The sequence below is a fragment of the Fistularia commersonii genome, chromosome 26 (genome assembly GCF_037954325.1).
Source record: "Fistularia commersonii isolate RoL2024-O1a breed Wild chromosome 26, RoL_Fcom_v1.0, whole genome shotgun sequence".
NCBI classification, from domain to species: Eukaryota; Metazoa; Chordata; class Actinopteri; order Syngnathiformes; family Fistulariidae; genus Fistularia; species Fistularia commersonii.
Window position 1 is genome coordinate 2,795,353 of NC_141309.1, and position 22,340 is coordinate 2,817,692.

Below are 22,340 nucleotides of genomic sequence, written 5' to 3' on the forward strand. Positions count from 1 at the left end.
CAAGGGACAAATTTTCTACGTTTTACTCGGTCCAGCTCCCTCGCTCATTTTTATACCCATAAGTTTAGAAGACATAAATCAGAGGCTAACTCGCTAGCTTGCTAGAACGCGCCGTTATGTGCACTTGCGCAGTGACGCCCGTGTCAGAGAAGGTCCGATTGGACGGACCGACTGTCAGTCAAGGGACAAATTTCAAATTTTCCACGTTTTAACGCCATGCGATCTACACACACTACCTTCACGTTCGACCTGTAGATAGCGACCGACGTATTGCGCACACCTGGTTTAGGGTCTCCAGTGAACCTCCCACCTGTGGGAATCCAACCGGGCACCTTCTTGCTCCGAGGTACCCGAACCATCTGGTTTTATTGGAAAAAAAACTACAGGAGAAAGTAAAGTTGTTTCCTGCGTTCACACCTCCGGGGATCCGGTCCGTGTTTTTCTTCGCCGTACTTTGGAATGTGTGATTCCACGATACCTGGAATCACGGGGCTATCTTTCCAGGAAATGACAGCGAGATGGCTGCTTGAGATTGGCCGCTCATGTCACGGTCTTTTCTGGCCGGGCTGTGAGCCAGTCTCGGGGCATTAAATGCAGCGGGGGGTGTTCAGGGGCTCACCTGGCTCGGATTTGACAGGAACCCTTCGGAGATACGGAGAGAGATTTATCGAGCTAGACTTTATGGATTTGCGGTTGTAATGATTTTTAATGTCCCTTATTTGACTTGGCGGTAAAATGACCTTATAGATAAATTCCATGTCTCAGTCATACATGTAACAATTACCGTAATTTCCTGGATATAAGCCGCTACTTTTTCCTCACGCTTTGAATGCTGCGGCTAATTTGTGAATTTTTAGGGGCTAACGAGTTCATCTTCCCGCCGCCAAAACATTGAGCCTCATCACGTCGCACCAATGAAATGACCGGGAAATTCAGAAGCCGGTCAATTCTGAATTCAGGACGAAGCGGGGATAGAAAATGAACGGATAGATGGGCTTTTCCTTGTCTTATTTATTATTAATTTATTTATCATTATTTATAGCTATAAATTATGATATAATATACCGTAATTTCCGGACGATAAGCCACGACTTTTTTCACGCAAACAACAATGCGGCTAATATATGGACTTTGGGTGGGGGGCGCTAACGAGCTTCACACCGCTAAAACATTTATCCTCGTCACATCGGACCGATGAAATATCTGGGAAATTCTGAGTTCGTTCAACTCCGACACCGAAGAAGACGACTTTGACACTTTTAGTGCGCAGGAGGAACCCCGAGATAGCGATCGGCTAGCCGGTGCGGCTTATATTGAGGAGCGCTCAATAGTCCGGAAATTACGGAAATTGTAATTATTTATAATTTATCATTATTATTTTTCATCAGACATTTTGAATAATTTTTTAAAAATTTGTGAATATGTCATGTTAAAATGTGGACACCTGCGGATTATTAGCGTGGCAAATATAGGTACACATATTTTTTATTCATTTTTGGCAGGTGCGGCTTATACTCAGGCGCGCTCAATAGTCCAGAAAATACGGCACATATTTCATCATTTTCATTTATTCTTTGCATACAGCGCCTATTCTGCACTCAGGGGTGCGAGAGAGGCTGGGTTCACCCTGGACGGCTCACCGTTCTCCGTCCAACCTTCTCGCAGAAGCTAACATCTTAACCGTTTTTTGTTTTTTTTTTCCCGATAGCACCCCTTCCAGTTGCTCAAGCTTGATAATTCTCTGTCAGCATTTTCCTTCTCCTGCTCCTCTTTCTCATTCTGTGAGAATCCTTTGGCGTGGGGGTGCTGAATGAAGGCAGCAACGTGGAAGAATCTGCCCATTGAGGAGTGTGTGAATGTACACCTCAGGGCCCAGGGGAAGCTGCATTGGGAGCTAGCCGACTGCTAAATACACCCATTTTCGGGTCTGCAGGGGCCGGACAGGTGATTAGCATAATCAGGGGTGAGGGGAGCCATACATATGGTAATGCTGTTTTTTTTTTTTTTTTTTTTTTTTGGGTGTGGGGTGGGGTAGGGGTTGGCAGCTGGGGTGTCACATTCATGTCAGGGGTCGGGGTGCTCAGGGGTGCGCTGCGGTACAACTACACCTCACGGCGCAAAGCCGTACAGTTTCGCGGCTTTGCCTCCATTTTCCCCGCCTTTACCTTTTCTTCCCGGGAGGGAGAGGCGGTACGCCGCGGGTCAGACGGGGTTTTGGCTTTCAGTGAGGCTTTTCATGGCGTATTTGCGGCTGCGTGCACACCTGCACCGCAGAGCCTGCGTTCAACACTCCCGTGGCTTTTGCACGCCGCCGTTTAATTCAAGACTAGAGATAAAACCTCTCAGGGTCAGTGGAATAAAAAAGAAAACAGGCTTAAAACGCAGGAAAATATTATAATGATAGCAGCATCCCTGGGTTAGAGATATAAGACAGAAAAAATATAAATAACAATTAGGAGAATAAATAGTTAAATATATAGAATGAAAAAAGTAAAGAAGCAAAACAATGAAAACTGAAAAAAAGGGTTTATTGCACTTTTCTGTATTCAGGGTCGTGCAGAATTTAGTGCAATGACCTTTCCGGGATAAAAACTGTTTTTCAATCCGTTTGTTTTTGCCTCAATTGTCCTAAATCGCCTTCTTGATGGCAACAGTTGGAGTAGATGGTCGGATGGATCTCTGAGGATGTTGTGTTATAGATGAACTCAAGTGATGGGACACAGTGACTGATATTTTTTACATAATGATATATTATATAATAATATTATTAATAATAATATTAATATTGATTATGATAATAATAATATCGATGAATATACTACTACTACTACTAATAATGATAATAATGATAATAATAATAATAATAATAAAATATGAACTAATATAATAATAATAACAATAATAAATCATAATAAATAATGTTATATTAATAATACTACTACTAATAATAATAATAGTAACAAGGCTCCATATGCAGACCAGATTGCAGGATAAGCGACAGAAGATGGACGGATGGATGGATAATAATGATAAGAATAGTATTTTTAAATCTTTTTTTTTTTATTATCATGACTGCTGGGACTAACAGAGGCAAAAAGTAGCGGTCGTTTCCTGTGAGTGCAGTGGTCGGGTTCCCCTCTGCTCGTTTCAAGTCAGAAGATGCTTCTGGACAGGGAAGTTCTCAGAGCTGTCCAGCTCCAATTTGCTTCCAGAAAGTAGCCTCCTCCTCCTCCTCCTCCTCTTCCTCCTCCTCCTCCAGGGGAGCCTTTTAGTTTTGCATTCTCATAGACAGTAAGGGACCATCAGGCAGAATGAAGTGTTTTTATCTTCTCCCTGCACTGAAGACCCCTGCCGTTAGCTTACTCCGCACTTTTTCTGCCCAAAATGTTGATGTCCCCCTGCAAGGCTTGGAAACCCCTCTGTGGCCACAAAAGCTCGGTCGCTCCATTTCCCGCTCCTTCCGTCCATTTTCCTGCAAGAACACAGCTGCCCGGTGAGTAGTTTTCACAAATAAGTAGTAAAAAGTACCCGGTAAAGGGTGTTTCTTTAAAAAAGACCCTTCCTGGGTGCAGGAGTTTGAAGGAACGGAGGTCCCTGGTTCCTCTGCCGTCCCAACGCACCAAGTAACGGCAGGTTCTCAGAGCGGCTAAAAGTTCAGGCCTGAACCTGCATTCGGCAAATAAAGTGGTCAATATGAGATAGACTTGCATCGAAAGGTATTTAGGGCAAAGACGGAGGAGGTTCCAGACAGGGTGACGGCAGATGGTGGCGCGCAGACGCGCAGGCGGCCGCTGGAGGAACAGGTGGTTCCTTCTACGCGATCAAAGTGGGTGATTGGTGACGGCAGCTGTGTGGGTGATGGGACGGGACGGGAGGCGGCGTCGACCTTTCCGTAAAAACACATCAGCGGGAGCCATGATGGATCCGTGACAACAAATAAACATTAATAACGCGTCCGACACCGCTCTTTATTTTTAATCGATCAGAAACGCCGCCTGGAATTTTGTTGTCGGCGGAAGACGGATGTTTTACATGAAGTTCATTACAGTGTGCGGGCTTCCCTTTTTTTTTTTTTGAGGCGTCTCATTAGCATTAGCAGCCTAAAATTCACCCGTTCCTGCATGCGCTCGGAGCTAGCATGGCTAACGGCGGGGTTCGGGATCTTGACGAAGGCGCCGGGAATCGAACCGTCGACCTTCCGGTCGGAGGGACGCCCGCTCTGCCGGCCGGCTTTAAGAATAATCCAAGTTTTGTCCAATCGGCTCGCTGACCTCCAGTTTGGATTTCCCTGTATTATCAGATAAAACACAAACGATATCTTTATCAGTGGATATTTAATCGTTCATTGACTTAATTCGCAATCTGTCGACCGGGAATCGAACCAGCAACCCTTTCCAAAGGGAGAGGCTCATCTTCTGTTCTCTATTAAAACCGTAACATCCGTGTGTTTGGCTGTTACATGTTGTTTAACGGCATATGCAACATATAACCCGCCAATTTATTAGTATGTATTTTTCAGTTATATAAGCCCGAGTCTCGGCACGGGTCATTAAGTTTTAGGATGTGAACCAAGCGTGCGTGGAAACGGGGGTATTTTAAAACTGGATGATTGTTTTCCTTTATTGCCGTGTAGTCTCTGCCCGTAAATAAGCAGCAGGTTGCTCGTGGCGAGCGTCGCCGCAGAATGCCCCCATTGTTCTGCAACGTCGGGAATAATCAGCGGGATGGCGTTCCACGGAGAACCCGCGTGTGTTTTATTTTCGAACACTTTTTTTTTTTTTTTTTTTTTTTTTTTTTAGTGTTTTCTCCCCGGAGTTATGGGAGGTCTCTGTCGACACGATGGCAGAGAGATGACCTGGTTTTGGGGGGCTTCCTCCTCACCGCAGGGGGTCCCCGCTGAGAGGGGCCTTAATCCAGCTAATCCTTTCTGTGTGCGCACACACACACACTCACACACACACACGTGCATCGTGCGTGCGCACACACACTCGCTCATCCTCACGCACGCACGCACGCAGCGTGCACACCTTGCAACAAAAGTCAACCGCCTCCTCTCAGACGGACGCTTTTTGAAGGTGACCTTTCGCGCGCGCGCAACTTTGCACGTGCGCTGTGTGTATTTCCCGCTTGCTGAGTTGCGTGTGTGTGTGCGCGCGGGCGGGGGGGGGGTTTACGTGAGCGCGGGACGCTCCCGCCGTCGAGCATGTAGGATGTGCACGGGGCGCCGGGGGTCCTTCTGTTGGGCGCCGCGTGGAAAAAGGAGTGAAAGTCGGAGACGGGAACCGAGGGGGATGTGTATGTGTGTGTGTGTGTGTGTGTGTGTGTGGAGGGGGGTTGGGGGGGTTGGGCTGGCTCTGACAGAGGGGCTGGGCTGATTGCCATCATGATCTGGCCAATCGGGGGGGGGGGGCGAGCGCTGAATGGAGCAAAGAGGGAGAGAAAACGAGAGTATAAAGAGGAGGTGGGGGGGTTTGGGACTGAAAGGAGCGAGGCGGTGATGTCAGTTCCTTAGAAACCCACTTTCTCCCCCCGCGTCCCCACCAACCCGCTCTTAGGAGAAGGGGGACGAGGGGTTAATGTTATGCAACACTCTGAATGCCCACGCCGAGGGTTCCAATACAGTGACACACATAACCCCCCCCCACCCTCTCATCACGCCTCTTCTCCCCCAAACATTCTGGTCTGGCCTGGGAGGGAAAATGAGAGGAACTCCTGATTTAAGGGAAGACGCCTCCCTCTCTTATTTCCACATCGCGGCTCGGGAGCTCGTGAAGACACGTGAGGAGAGCGGTTCGGTGGAGAGCTGGCGTTCATTCATTCATTCATTCATTCATTGGAGGCGATCCAAGCTGTCATTGGACGAGAGGCGGGTTCGACTCACGTCGCGTCGCAGGTCCACGTGGACGCACCGCAATTCACCCTTTCATTCGCACGTCATAGAGAAACGTGCAAATATTCACTATCATCCACGTATGATTGGAGCTCCACTGAACGACACAGGAGGTCTTTCCTGCCTGAGGCTATCGGACTTTTTAATTCCTCTTCCCTCAGTCGAAGGGAATATTCAAATCTTTGTACTTTTTAAGACCTTAAGACACTTTATAGTCTGGACTTTGACACTTTATGGTTTTATTTGTATTTCTTATTCTCCCTCCTTCCTACTATTATTTATTATTGTTATGTTTTACTTGAAACTCTGGCACAACAATTTCCTGCGGGATTAATAAAGTTACAAACGTTCACTCACTCATTCAGACTTCATATAGAGAAATGTAAATATTCACTCGCTCATTCACGCATCAGAGAGAAATTTGCAATCATGTATTCATTCATTCACTCGCTCATTCATCCGTCTTGTAGAGACATACGTTCTTTCACCCTGTCATAAGACATGCAACAATTCATCCTCTCATTCACACGTCATAAAGAGAAATATGCAATAATTCACCCGCTCATTCATGTCTAGTGACAGAATTTTCCACCCTCTCGTTCACGTCATAGAGAAATATGCGGTTATTCACTCGCTCATCCAAGCTTCATACAGGACTGTCTCAAAAAATAAGAATATTGCGATAAAGTTCTTTATCATCTGTAATGCAATTTAAAAAAAATTCAAATTTTTATGATATTCTAATATTTTGAGATAGGATTTTTGAGTTTTCTTAAGATGTAAGCCATCATCAGCAATATCAAAATAATAACAAAAGTTACTTTTTCATGATATTCTAATATTTTGAGATAGGATTTTTGAGTTTTCTTAAGATGCAAGCCATGATCAGCAATATTAAAATGATTAAAGGCTTGCAATATTTCAGTTGATATGCAATGAATCCAGAATGTATGACATTTTTGTTTTTTTAATTGCATTACAGAAGATAAAGAACTATCCCAATATGCTAATTTTCAGAGACAGTCCCGTATAGAGACATGCAAATATTCACCCGCTCATTCATGTCTTGCAGAGATTTACGATCTGTCATCCTGTAATTCATGTCGTAAAACACGTGCAACCGTTTGCTGACGTACGCACGGCGTCTTATAGAAACGCGCAAATACTCACTTATTCATGTCTTGTAGATATATGCAATTATTCAGACACAACCATTCACTCATTCATTCAGATGTCACATAGAGACATGCAAATATTCACTCATTTATACGTCATATAGAGACATGCAATTTTTCACATTTCACTCGCTTATTTCACACATCTGGTCAATTTAGGGTCTCCAGTGAACCTCTGTGGGAGGAACCCGGAGAACCCGGATCCCTCGGACACGGAGAACATGGAAGAGCGTGGAGAAAAGTTCCTGTCGGAAGCGCGAACCGCCGCGCCACCGCTCACGGCCCGCACGATATTCCCACCAGGCCGTACGAAATCCGGTGGCTTCGGGTCGCCGCGGCGACGGGCCACCGTCGAGCTCTCGCAAGACACCGGGGTCAACCGGTTTTCCTTGAAGAAGCAATACGCGGAATATGTGTCACTGAAGAAACACAGCTGTGTGTACGCATATTTTCACACGCGCATGCTCGCGCAAACGCGAGTGTTTACGCACACACACACACACACACACACACACACACACATTTTCCCTGGTCCAGCTGGGGTGTTAATTTCACCCCGAGGCTGTGTGAGTGCTGACCCCGAAATGCTGTAACCTCGTGAAGTGTGGAATTCTCTAAGCCCGAGGCCGTAATGTGCTGTTTCCTGTAGAGAGAGAGTACATTCCTTCGACTTGTCCCGTTGCTCGCCGCTCGCCGCCAGCTCCGGGTTCCTCCGGGTGGCGCGAAACGCATTCTTCCGATCGAAACGCACCCGACGCGACGATTGAGAAAAAAAAAAAAAAAAAAAGAACGATGCTCGGGGGCCAAACAGACAAGTCGGCCTGTCAGCGGTCTAAATCAGTTCCATGCTGTTTTGAAGGGGAGGCCCGGTGTAACGTAACCGTTGTTGCCGTTCCTCGCAGCGGAGAGCGTGTCGCTCCGCTTAGCCGAGGCCTGCTATCAATGACGAGTATTATAAACACGCCTCCAGACGGGGGATCAGATGGGGAACGGCGTTTGGGTCCAGAAAAAAAGAAATCAAGTGTGTTTTCCTTAATGCCCCGAGACACGTCCCCCCACCCAACGCCCGCCCCATTGGTCTTGCCGGGTGGTCCCGCGGCACAGGCGCGCAAGGGGGCTCGAATCAAATCCCCTGGAAATCGAAGGGAGTTTTCAAAGATTTCACCTACCGACCCGCGCGCCCGAGACCGCGTTCGCACGATCGCGCGTTTCGATGGCGGCTGAAAGGGACCTGAAAGGCCGCTTTTGTAGCTCGGGCTAGCGGAGAGCTCAGAAGGCACGCACAGGGCTTAGTCCCACCGCGATGCTAGGAGCGAAGCCTGGAACCGAGCCACTTTCCCTTTATCAAACACAGACACGCTCACACATATGCGCTCCACGTGGCCTGGCAACGCCGACTTGTTAGCAGATTTGAGTCGAAACGCTGAGCTGTTTTGGTGAAGTGGGGATTTGTTGAAAGGACGCTACTTTGAAATGCGACCAGATCGGAGAAGACGCGAGCGTTGATCACGTCGCGACCAGGGAAGCCGGAGATTGGCCGAAACGCGACGGATGCGGCGAGACGACGTGGTGGTTTTTTGGGTGATTCGTAAACAATGAACGCAAAGCTGGATGGACGGATCTCGGCTTGGAGAAGATCAACGTCCGACCGACGTTCACGAGCTCCTCTTTTGAGGTCGTCGTGCAAATGAAGAACTTTATTTTTGTGAAAGGAAAAGGTTGAGAAGACGGAAGTGAGAGATGTGGTGGTTTTCTTTGGAGGTGAGGAGAACGGAGAAGATCTGGAAGGAGTCCGTGGATGTTCTGGACATAAAGTCAGTCTGGAGGAAAACCAGTGTTTTGGGGATTTTTTTGGCAAATCAGCTGATTTTAGCGAATTCACGAGCTTTCAAAAACAAGTGAACATTTTAGCGCTTCCACCTCACAGCCAGGGAGAAATCTCCACGTTCTCCTGGTTTCTACATGGAGTTCCTCGGTGTTCTCCAGGTTCTTCCCGCACTCCAGAAATGAACGGATGTTCGAAAATACGTCAGATCCCTTGTGTTGGAATTTTGGAGCAAGTTTGCCCGTCGCAGCTGTTTTCAGAAATGTAAAATTTCTTGACATTCAGTCAAGGCAAAGACGAGGAGGAGACCTCCGTCTCTTTCAGTCCTGTGTGTGTGTGTGTGTGTGTGTGTGTGTGTGTGTGTGTGTTGGACGCGTCGCACCGAAATGCTTAAACACAACCGCCGCTCTCTTTCCAGCTGGCGGACGTGTCAACCAGGAACTGAGGTACACGCGTCAGAAGATCGGCGAAGAGGCCATGTTCAACCCTCAGCTGATGATCCAGACGCCGCGGGAGGAGGGAGCCAACGTTCTCACAGTGGAGGCACTGTTGCAGCACCTGGAGTCAGCCATCCGAGCCAGCAGAGTCCATGTTTACCTTTACAGCAGGTAATCCACTATTGTCCGTCTGCTGGTCTCCACCTTTACGCAGATCTACGGGTTAGCACATGTGCGGCGCTTCGAAAAGCTCGTGATCTAGGCATGTTCCATGTGTTTTTGTAGACCTAGATAAAGCACTTGACAGGGTGCCAGGAGAGCAGCTCTGGCATTGTATGAGGAAATCTGGTCTGGCAGAGAAGTATGTTCGGCTGGTGCAGGACATGTATGCTCGCTGTGAGACAGTGGTACGGTGTGCTGTAGGGGTAGCAGAGAAGTTCAAGGTGGAGGTGGGACTCCATCAGGGATCAGCTCTGAGCCCCTTCTTGTTTGCAGTGGTGATGGACAGGCTGACGGATCAGGTTGGACAGGAATCTCCATGGACCATGATGTTTGCAAATGATATTGTGATCTGCAGTGAGAGCAGGGAACAGGTTGAGGAACATCTAGAGAGGTGGAGGTATGCTCTGGAAAGGAGAGGAATGAGGGTCAGTCGCAGCAAGACAGAGTTTATGTGTGTGAATGAGGGGAACCCGGGTGGAAGGTGAGGTTACAGGGAGTGGAGATCAAGTAGTTGGAGGATTTCAGGTACTTGGGGTCAACAGTCCAGAGCAACGGAGAGCGTGGAAAAGAGGTAAAGAGACGGGTCCAAGCAGGTTGGAATGGGTGGAGAAAAGTATCAGGGGTACGAAGAGATAGAAGACTATCAGCCAGAATGAAAAGAAAGGTGGACAAGACCGGGGTGAGAGTAGCCACGATGTTTGCTCTACAAACCGTTACAATGACCCAAAGACAGGAGGCAGAGCTGGAGGTTGCCGAGATGAAGATCTTGAGGTTCTCTTTAGGAGTGACCAGGATGGAAAGGGTCAGGAATGAGTTCATCAGAGGAACAGCACATGTTAGATGTCCAAAGAGAAGACCAAAGAGAAGATTGACGGACGTAGTGAGTGAGGACAAGGTTAGATGGAGAAGGTTGATTAGCTATGGAGACCCCTGAAGGGAAAAGCCCAAAGGAGAAGTAGAAGATTTTAGTGTTGAAACCAGCGACAAAGTTTGAGCAGATGATGATAACCCTTCATGATAAAGCCGTGCTGACGCTCTTGTCCTTTTCAGACATTGGAAATTAGAACACTTATGCTACAAATCAGGAGAATTTGTCACGGAAACGCATTTTGACCAGGTAAGGACGGCGCAGCTCGCGCGCAGCTAGCATCACTTACCAGTTCTTGTTCCTGTTTTGCTTCAGCTACTTCCTGGTCTGAGCCGATCTCCCCCCTGTGTGTGTGTGTGTGTGTGTGTGTGTGTGTGTGTGTGTGTGCGTCTGTCTAATTAGTTCATCGAACAGCTGCATCCCTGCCTCATCATCACCCCTTTGGACTGTTTCTGGGAGGGAGCCAAGCTCCAGGCTGGAACCGTCTATCTTTCGTAAGTACGCCGCATTTTTTCGCCACACGGAATCTCAACTTGAACTGTGACATGTTCACACATCCCATTGCGTAACAACTGAGATGCCGCTTTCGGACCTGAGGGACCTCCTCCTCCCCGTCGGGCCCTCGTTTCCTTGTCCTCCTCTCATTGGGTGACCATAACCGTCTTCACGGTCGCTATGGTAGCAGGACACGACACCTCCGCGATGGAGTTTCTCCAAACCCGCGTTGCGTTCGGATGCACGAATGTTGAATCGCGTCAGATAGAAATACGCACTTGGGCTGAGTTTGTTTGGCACTTATGCGCAAAATCCTGGATGTAGAGTGACAGCAACTGGGACAACGGCTTGTCGGGTGCGTCGATCAACAAAATCCTCGAATGTTCTTGGAATAACAACCCGAGAAATCAAAATCCAGGATGTAGTCTGAACCCGGTGAGACTTCTTGTCGACAACAACTGCGACAACAACATGTTGTCGGGTGCGTTGGTTAATAAAATGCCGAACGTTTGTGAAAAACAACCTGAGAGGATCAAAATCCAGGATGTAGTCTGAACCCGGTGAGACCTTCTTGTCGACAACAACTGCGACAACATTTGTTGGGTGCGTTGGTCAATAAAATCCTCGAACGTTCGTGAAAAACAACCCGAGAAGATCAAAATCCAGGATGTAGTCTGAACCCGGTGAGACCTTCTCGTCGGTTTGCGTGAAGGCGCTAAAATCAATTAAAGTCAATAAAGTCAATAAAATCCTCGAACGTTTGTGAAAACAACCCAAGAAGATCAAAATCCAGGATGTAGTCTGAACCTGGTGAGACCTTCTTGTCGACAACAACTGCGACAACATTTGTTGGGTGCGTTGGTCAATAAAATCCTCGAACGTTCGTGAAAAACAACCCGAGAAGATCAAAATCCAGGATGTAGTCTGAACCCGGTGAGACCTTCTCGTCGGTTTGCGTGAAGGCGCTAAAATCAATTAAAGTCAATAAAGTCAATAAAAGCCTCGAACGTTCGTGAAAAACAACCCGAGAAGATCAAAATCCAGGATGTAGTCTGAACCCGGTGAGACCTTCTCGTCGGTTTGCGTGAAGGCGCTAAAATCAATTAAAGTCAATAAAGTCAATAAAAGCCTCGAACGTTCGTGAAAAACAACCCGAGAAGATCAAAATCCAGGATGTAGTCTGAACCCGGTGAGACCTTCTCGTCGGTTATTGCGTGAAGGCGCTAAAATCAATTAAAGTCAATAAAGTCAATAAAATCCTCGAACGTTCGTGAAAACAACCCAAGAAGATCAAAATCCAGGATGTAGTCTGAACCTGGTGAGACCTTCTTGTCGACAACAACTGCGACAACATTTGTTGGGTGCGTTGGTCAATAAAATGCCGAACGTTCGTGAAAAACAACCCGAGAAGATCAAAATCCAGGATGTAGTCTGAACCCGGTGAGACCTTCTTGTCGACAACAACTGCGACAACATTTGTTGGGTGCGTTGGTCAATAAAATCCTCGAACGTTCGTGAAAAACAACCCGAGAAGATCAAAATCCAGGATGTAGTCTGAACCCGGTGAGACCTTCTCGTCGGTTTGCGTGAAGGCGACAACAACAACTGCGCCAACAACGGCTTGTCGGGTGCGTTGGTCAACAAAATCCTCGAACGTTCGTGAAAACAACCCAAGAAGATCAAAATCCAGGATGTAGTCTGAACCTGGTGAGACCTTCTCGTCGACAACAACTGCGACAACAACATTTGTCGGGTGCGTTGGTCAATAAAATGCCGAACGTTCGTGAAAAACAACCCGAGAAGATCAGCATTTCTGATTCTTTTTAGTTTTCACCCCTTTTATTAAAGGCTTCCCATGAACGCGACCCAACAGACAGAAGAGTGTGTTTGCGTGTGTGTGTGTGTGTGTGTCCTGAATTCGTCCCCTCTGAAGGCTCTATTGTAGTGGTTGCTGGCATGCGTATCGCTGGCGATGGTTCCTCTCCAGCCCTGGGCCTCACACCATTGTCTGGCCTTTCTGTTGCTAATGGCCTGCTGCTACAGTAATACTCAGCGGACCTTTACCTCTGGGTACATGCACATACGTGCACATGCGTGTGTTTTGGAAATATATGAGCCTGATTTGTTGTCGCGTGTGTGTGTGTGTGTGTGTTGGCCTTTGGTCTCCAATGGTAAATAACTTTTTTTTTTTTTTTTTTTTTTTACTATGTTCTGGTTGGGAGGCCGGGAATAATACCTTAAGCCTGGTTAAGCACATACAATGTCGTCTGAATGACACCGAGAGAGAGATTTAGAGAGGGAGATTGGAATGTGTGAGGCAGAGAGAGAGAGACAGGGACCGGACGGACGGAGGGAGAATTCTCCACCGCCGCCGCCGCCGCAGAGGAGAAACGATGTTCCTCCGCTGGAAATGCAATTCGTCAAACCTGTGCAGAACTTCTTCTTCTTCTTCTTCTTCTTCTTCTTCTTTCGGCTTTTCCCTTCAGGGGTCGCCACAGCGAGTCAACTTTCTCCATCTAACCCTGTTCTCTGCATCCTCCTCCCTCACACCAACTACCTTCATATCCTCTCTCACTACGTCCATGAATCTTCTCTTTGGTCTTCCTCGAGATCTCCTGCCTGGCAGCTCCAACTCCAGCATCCGTCTACCAATATATCCTCTATCCCTCCTCTGTACATGACCCAACCATCTCAGTCTGGCTTCTCTGACCTTCTCTCCAAAACATCTAACATGTGCCGTTCCTCTGATAGACTCATTCCTGATCCTCTCCATCCTGGTCACTCCCAAAGAGAACCTCAACATCTTCACCTCTGCAACCTCTAGTTCTGCCTGCTGTCTTTTGGTCATTGGAACAGTTTCTAGTCCAAACATCATCGCTGGTCTCACCACTGTCTTGTACACCTTTCCTTTCCTTCTGGCTGATAGTCTTCTGTGCAGAACTTGAACTGCTTTTGGAAAATCTGGCCGCACATTTAAGAGGAGATAACGCGGTTCTGAGATGGTTCGGACGTGGACAGAAGAAGGACGGTGAAGATCTTGAGAGAACGCCGGGGTTAGACGGAGGCGTGTGATTGGCCGGGAGCAGCATTTCACGACGTCACGCATTTCATTCGTACGCATGTTTTCAAAATGTTTGTCGTAGTTTAACCGTCTCATTCTGTCTATATACTCTGCTTCAAAAAAATAAAAAGAAAGACAAAAATACCACATCCTAGATCTGAATGAATCAAATATTCTTATTTAATACTTTGTTCTTTACATACTTGAATGTGCTGCAACAAAAGCTCACCAAAATTATCAATTGAAATCAAATAAACACACACACACACACGCTCACACACAAACACACACACACACAAACAGATAAGAAGACCGTGTCGTCCAAGGCAACTGCATTTTAGGCTGCACTTTGCTTGAACGTAAAAAAAAAAAAAAAAAAAAACTTTTTCACGCAAAGAATCAAACACAACATTTGACCTTCAGTGAGTGAATGAATGAATGAATGATTTGTGCAAATTTTATATTTTTGAGATTTTTCAGATTTCAGGTGATTTTTTTTCATGGACTATAGAATATACACTGCCCAGAAAATAAAGGGAACACTAAAATAACACATCCTAGATCTGAATGAAGGAAATATTCTTATTAAATACTTTGTACTTGACATAGTTGAATGTGCTGACAAGAAAAATCACACAAAAATGATCAATGGAAATCACATGTATGAACCCATGGAGGTCTGGATTTGGAGTTACACTCAAAAAGAAAGTGGAAAAACACACTTCAGGCTGATCCAACTATGATGTCATGTCCTTAAAACAAGTCAAAATGAATCCGTGTTGCTTCCTAAGTGGACAGTTTGACTTCACACAAGTATGATTCACTTGGAATTGCATTGTGCTATTTTTTTGAGCATTATATATATATATATATATATTTAAGTGTTGTTTAAGTGTAGCCTTTATTTTTCAGAGCAGTGTATATATAATTGTAACTCCTGCAGTTCATTATATAAATATGGATTCAAGGATTGAAGACTTATTGTCATTACACAGAGTGCAACGAAATTTAGAAATTTTAATTTGTATATAATTTTCTATATATATATAATGCTCAAAAAATAACATAAATTATATATATATATATCCCTGTCCCTCAGTCTACTTACAAGTTAATTTCCCTCTGAGATTAAGATAAGATAAGATAAGATAAGATAAGATAAGATAAGATAAGATAAGATAAGATTGGCTTGATCCCACGATGGGGAAATTCAATTGTTACAGCCGTATGACAGACAGGGCAAATAACAGTAGTTGTAAAAAAAAAAGTAATTGTATATATATATAAAGTAATATATAAGTAATTGTAATTGTATCTCTCTCTCTCTCTCTCTCTCTCTCTCTCTCTCTCTCTCTCTCTCTCTCTCTCTATATATATATATATGTGTGTGTGTGTACAAAAAAAAAAATATATATATATATATATATATATATATATATATAAAAGCAACGTTTTAACAGGGGGAAAAAGATAAGATAAGATCGTCTTGATCCCTCGATGGGGAAATTAAATTGTTACAGCCGGATGACAAATAGTGCAAATAGCAGTAGTTGTAAAAAAAAAATAAATATGTATAAAAAAAATATATAAAATATATATTTGTAAGCAACATTTTAACAGGAGGAAAAAGCAAAAAAAATACATCAAATATGAGAGAAACAAAAGAAATGAATCAAGTCTTTCCATCGATCGATGGATCTGTGAAATCAAATATATTCACGAATGGTGTCGGCGCGTCTCATTTTTCATCGGCAGAGGTAAAGAACCCTTGCAGTGGACCAACTTCGACCCCGAGGAGTTCCTGGAGGTGTTGCGAAGCATGTCGATACCCGTGGACAGCTTTGAGGATATGCTGAAAAAGGCGGACATCGGACACGGCTACATGGACAGACCCTGTCTGAACCCCGCCGATCCCGACTGCCCGCCGACCGCACCCAACAAGAACTCCACGAAGGTCTGCACGCCACGTGAAAAAACAAAAAAAAAAAAAAAAGAAAATTTTATTTTCAGGTCAGTCGCCGACATTTATCTTCTTTACCTTCTGGCATCACCAGCCGTTAGATGTGGCGTGGGCCCTGAGCGGCGGCTGCCGCGGCCTGTCCAGGAAGTACATGCACTGGCAGGAGGAACTGATTGTAGGAGGGACCACCAAGAATGGCAGCGGACCCCTGCTCAGGTAACACACACACACACACACACACACACACACACATATACACACGCTCATAAACGCTGCTGTGATCACTGCAGCGCTTATTCTGGAGAGAGTGTGTGTTTTTGTTCTTTTATGCTCTCTGAAATGGTGCATGCATGCGTGTGTGTGTGTGTGTGTGTGTGTGTGTGTGTGTGTGCGCTGCGTGCTATAAATCTTGCAGTCATTAGCAGATTCCATTGAAATCTTAGAGCTCCAGCTGTTCCTGCTCAGCTCGGGCGATTCTGCTTGGACACTACCCTCTCACACATGCACACACACACTAACACACACACACACACACACACACACACGTGCAAAGAGTGATCTATTGCCTGGCCAGTTTGTGCAAATATACAGCGATTTGAGGTACATGGACTTAATTCCAGGACAAAGCTTATAGATTATGCGGTGTGCTTAAACAACCTACGCCGTCTCTTCTGTCTTGTCGTCGTCTGTGTTTTCATTTAAATGAATAAACAAACATTAAATATCCACTGGAAGGAAAAGAACACGCCATTTATGAATGAACAGAGGAACTTCCTTTGACGTGCAAACAGAAAGCTTATTTTGAAGTTCGGATAGTGTGTGTGTGTGTGTGTGTGTGTGTGTGAGTGCGTGCATGTGTGTGTGTTTGTATTTGTGCACCAAAATGCACGCCACCCATAGACGCACTTCCATGCACGCTGTTCATAGAGTACAGCGGGGTGGGTTGTTTGTTTTGCGGTTGTTTTTTTTCCTGGCAGGATTGGGTCATTAGGGTTTTCTTTGCGCACGTGTGTGTGTGTGTGTGTGTGTAAACGCCTGCGGGTGCGTGCATGTGCATATGCTTTAGCTATGATGTGCGTCGGGCTGTTAGCGCTGGCATTCGCTTTTCTGCATCTTGTTTACTAAGCGCGGTCGCCGTGTTACAGAGGTTACATTCAGGGATCGGACGTTTTATAAATAACGCCCGCCTCTTGATATTCAAGATTCAATAAAAAAGGAATTTTCGACTTTGTAATTCGTGACCGACGCCTCCTTTGTGACTATCTGATTTGACCGGTGCATTTTCCGCAACGTGCATAAACCTTGCAATCCCACGGAATCCAACCCGAGATGAGATCGGTGGCTATATTCCTGAGGCCTGATGGTTCAGTGCACCGAGGCGAGCACTTGATTGGGAGGAGGGGAAAAAAAAAAAAAAAAGGTTATATTTCTGAAAAATCCGTACGACGGCTCTCGGGCCGCGGCTCCAAACGGTCCCGTCGCCGTTCTGAATTACCGCGAGGAACGCTGGCAGTGATGTCATGCTCCTCCGAGGCCAGCTGGAGAGCAGAGGGGAGGAGGAGAGGATGGAGAAGCAGACTTTTTTTTTTTTTTGCAAGCGCACAAATGTGTATTATTTAGGGAAATTTTGCACAAATTTCCCAGATTTGCCCGTGTGTTACCTGTGGAAATGGTGAGTTTTCGCGTTCAGACGGCGACGGAAGACCTAAAAGCGTGGCGAGAAGAGATGGGAGAGGGAGCGCGGTCCTACTTAAAATCCATATGAATAAAAATTTGAAATTGTATTCAATGTGTTACAGTGGTCCCTTAAGTTAAGTTAAGTTAAGTTAAGTTAAGTTAAGTTAAGTTAAGATAAGATAAGATAAGATAAGATAAGATAAGATAAGATAAGATAAGATAAGATAGTACTCTATTGATCCACAAAGGGGAAATTCGTCACGGCCGCGCAACAATAGCCATATCAATAAGTATGAATATAAATATTAAATGTAAAATAGAAGAAACAAGTCACAACTACAACAGCAAGATAGATAGATACTTTTTTTTTGTTTGTTTTGTTTTTTTGCAAGCGCACAAATGTGTATTATTTAGGGAAATTTTGCACAAATTTCCCAGATTTGCCCGTGTGTTACCTGCGGAAATGGCGAGTTTTCGCGTTCAGACAGCAACGAACGACCTGGGAGCGCGGTCCTACTTAAAATCCATATTAATAAAAATCTGAACTTGTATTCAATATGTTACAGTGGTCCCTTAATATAAGATGAGATAAGATAAGATAAGATAAGATAAGATAAGATAGTACTCTATTGATCCCCAAAGGGGAAATTCGTTGTCACGGCAGCGCAACAATAGCCATATCGATAAATATCAATATAAATAACAGATGTAAAATAGAAGAAACAAGTCACAACTACAACAGCAAGATAGATAGATAAAAATAGAAAAAAAAAACGACAAAAACAAGGGAAAAATTGGATAAGCAGGGTGAGGATGGAATGACAACAACAAGGATAAAAAAAAATAATAAATATGAATTTTAAGATATGAATTTAATTCGTTCCAGAAGTGGGTTTGGTTTTGTTTTGTTTTTTTTTTGTATCTTAAATGACTTTATCCCTGTTTAAAATAACAAAAAACAAATCAATTTGTTAATTCTCACTTTTGATTGTCTTCGCCCGTATCAGAGGCAATTTTTCCGTATTGTCACGTACAGATGTACATTTTTGTTACATAATAGAAATGCTGATTATATTCACGTGCGATATCGGTCACACGTTTGTGCTTCGCTATAATTTCCTGTTTAATCTCTATAGAAAGCATTTTTTTTCTGGGTTTGCTTTCATGATTTAAAAAAAAAATACAAAAAATAAGCAGAAAAAAAGAGATAGGAACACGGCGTGAGATGTCTACCGTATAAACTACCCGGATGAAGTGTGGCGAGGGATGCTCTAAGCTGCGAGGCGTTCTTCAAGGTGAGAGCGGCGAACGGCGCCGATTCAGAAGATACAGCGGCGGCGGCTTAAAAATTCCAATTTTGATTTTCCCGCTCTCGTATTCATCCCGTGAATTTTTTTTTTTTCGCATTTCAAGAACAAATTGTCTCAATTACGCTTTGTATTTGAAAAAAAAAATAAAAAAATTTAAGAAAAAGGGCTTTTTGATGATTAAGGTTGCATTTTATTTGAATTTTGTTTGCCAAGTTGTTGACGTGTCAGTGAATGAATGAATGAAAGTGAATGGTCGTCAATGAGAGGGTGAATGTTTGTTTGTATGGCGTGTGAATGATTACCGTAATTTACCGACTATTGAGCGCACCTCAATATGAGCCGCACCGGCTAGCCGATCGCTATCTCAGGCTTCCTCCTGCGCACTAAAACCGTCAAAGTCGTCTTCTTGTGTCGGAGTTGAACGGACTCAGAATTTCCTGGTCATTTCATTGGTCCGATATGACGACGATAAACGTTTTAGCGGCATGAGCTCTTTAGCGTCCCCCCACCCAAAAAAGTCGATATATTAGCCGCATCGTTGTTTACGTGAAAAAAGTCGCGGCTTATCGTCCGGAAATTACGGTATATGTCTATATATGACTTTTGAACGAGTAAGTGAACGGTTTCATATCTTTGCCTGATGTTGAGATGAGAGGATGAATAATTGTCCGTCTATTTGAACGAGAGGGTGAACAGTTCTTCATATCACCTTAAAAATTCGTGAACGAATGGATGCTTGTTTACTTAAATGAGTACATTTTAATGACTTGTGAATGAGCGAGCGTCTTTCTTGATGTGTTATCGAGTGACGCTCGCTTCCCGTCCAATGACAGCGGGGATCGGCTCAAACCCCCGTGAATGAATGAATGAATGAATGAATGGACGAGGCCTTCAAGTATTTAAGTTAGAAAATACATGATGCGCCAACAACCCTACTTGTTCCTGGAAGTTTCACGTGCAATTCCCGCGCCGATTCCCCCGAATTCCTCCTCTGACCCTCGTCGTTTCCCTCTCCTTTCCCTCCCCGACCCTCTAGCGCCCAAGCTCTCCAAACCATGTTCCAGCTGATGACTCCCAAGCAGATGTTCGAGCACTTCCGGGGCTACGAGGAGGTCTCCCACATCAACTGGAACGAGGAGAAGGCCGCGGCCATACTGGAAGCCTGGCAGAGGAGGTACTCCGAGGTGAGGAGAGGAAAGGGAGGGTGATCCATGTGAAATTCGGGGCGCGGGCGGCTCGGAAAAAGCCCCGCAAAGACCCCCGGGAGATCCTGGAGCCACTGTTGGTGTGCGGTAAAGAGGGAACGCTTCCCTCCTCGCCGCTCCACGCAGAGCAGCCATAGAGGAACGGGAGGGGGGGGAAATCTGGAATATATTAAGGGAGTGCTGGATATCTCGCTCTCTTTGCTAGCTCTCTGTTTAACACACATACGGACACACACACACACACACATGGGCGCATGCAGGCAAACACACCCCGAGGTTCACACACAATCGCTTTCCCAGCTGTTGCCCCATTGGTGGCTCATGTGTGACATCATCCAGTCTTTGTTTTGGGGGCCCCAACCTCTGTTTGACATGGTGTGACCTGTGCGTGTGTGTGTGTGTGTGCGTGTGTGTGTGTGTGTGTGTGTGTGGGTGAGTGTGTTTGCGCACATGCTCCATTCATCTTGAGGCCTAGAATTCGGCGATAGAGAAGAGGCGTCATCGTTTATATGCCTCTTTATTTTTCCATCATCAGCGGCAAACAAAATGTGTGTGTGTGTGTGTGTGTGTGTGTGTGTGTGTGTGTCTGTGTGTTTAAATGTGCACAATTAGTTGTGCCTGCAAGGAAAGTGTGCATGCATGTCAGTTATGTGCCTGATTCATGTGTGCGTTCACACGTTGGTGCAAGTGTATGTGTGTGTTTCCTAGTGTGTGTGTGTGTGTTTGTGTGTGTGTGTGTGTGTGTGTGTGTGTTTGCGCACATGCTCCATTCATCTTGAGGCCTAGGGTTCGGCGATAGAGAAGAGGCGTCATCATTTATATGCCTCTTTATTTTTCCATCATCAGCGGCAAACAAAATGTGTGTTTGTGAGTGCTTGTGTGTGTGTGTGTGTGTGTGTGTGTGTGTGTGTGTGTGTGTGTGTGTGTTTAAATGTGCACAATTAGGTGTGCCTGCAAGGAAAATGTGCATGCATGTCAGGTATGCGCCTGATACATGTGTGCGTTCACACGTCAATGCAAGCGTGTTCGTGAGTATGTGTGTGTGCATGTGTGTGTGTGTGTGTGTGTGTGTGTGTGTTAGCCAGCATTGCTCCCCGCTGAGCAATAACAGTTCAATGTCGAAGCCATCTGTCTGGCTGAGATAGTCTGAGGAGGCGTGGCTGGACGGTGGTACTGTCTGCATGTTCTGCCCAGGAGCTGCTGCAACAACAGGCGTATCATCCCGCGCTCTGATTGGATGGTTTTTCTACATAAATGCGTCTAAAATATACGAGTAATATCTGATTTTGCAGGTTCCTGAGGGTGCGTGGCTTGATTAGCCTTGGCGTTTCCCCCATAAATGCATCCTTTTAGCTATAAACTTGAGCTGTTAGCGTATTAGCTGCATGATCTGCCCAGAATCTCCTGCAAAGGAGGCGTATCATCCCGCGCTCTGATTGGACCGTTGTTCTACATAAGCGCATCTAGAAGATACGAGTAATATCTGATTTTGCAAGTTCCTGGAGGGGGCGTGGCTTGCTCGCGACAATATTCTTAGAATATTAACGCTATAATTGCATGGTTTTTTAGCTATTAGCATGTTAGCACTGCTGGTATCCCTGATAGCGTATTAGCTGCATGTCCGCCCAGAATCTCCTGCAAAGGAGGCGTATCATCCCGCGCTCTGATTGGACCGTTGTTCTACATAAGTGCGTCTAGAAGATACGAGTAATATCTGATTTCGCAAGTTCCTGGAGGGGGCGTGGCTTGCTTGCGACAATATTCTTAGAATATTTACGCTATAATTGCATGGTTTTTTAGCTATTAGCATGTTAGCGCCGCTGGTATCCCCGCTGTTAGAGGCAGAAGGCCGCCAGCGTTGAGCCGGGGTTGGAAAGCTGGGCTTCTGTGGATCATCTTTTAAAAGCGGTGGTCCAGACCTACTCGAAGTCTCATCAGACAGCTGCGTCGTGTTTTGGCGGCATTTAAATACCAAATAAAATCCGACTTGACTTGCACCGAATGCACATTTGCCGCTTCTGAGATCGCGTGAGGCCGCGTTACGTTACATCGTTTGGAGAGGAAACGACTTCAATTCTGCAGGGATCAGTGCTTATTAAAAAAGATCACCGTTGGAAAGTGCTGCTTCTGGAGATCCGATCTGGGAGCGCTGGAAGAGCTCTCCGGCGAGGATTTCCAAACCTTTGAGGGTTGTTGCATCAGTAAATCTGTGTAC

General features: G+C 45.5%; 1 protein-coding gene across 1 annotated transcript in view; it reads left to right on the plus strand.

Annotated features, from left to right (window-relative positions):
- ptch1 (patched 1) overlaps positions 1-22,340 on the plus strand; it is a 65,085-nt gene that overhangs the window by 13,214 nt on the left and 29,531 nt on the right. Inside the window, exons 3-8 of the mRNA XM_086173718.1 lie at positions 9,309-9,498; positions 10,600-10,666; positions 10,820-10,911; positions 15,729-15,927; positions 16,028-16,149; positions 19,957-20,104. Coding sequence (XP_086029844.1) covers positions 9,309-9,498; positions 10,600-10,666; positions 10,820-10,911; positions 15,729-15,927; positions 16,028-16,149; positions 19,957-20,104 — 818 coding nt within the window. The remainder of the gene's footprint in view (positions 1-9,308; positions 9,499-10,599; positions 10,667-10,819; positions 10,912-15,728; positions 15,928-16,027; positions 16,150-19,956; positions 20,105-22,340) is intronic.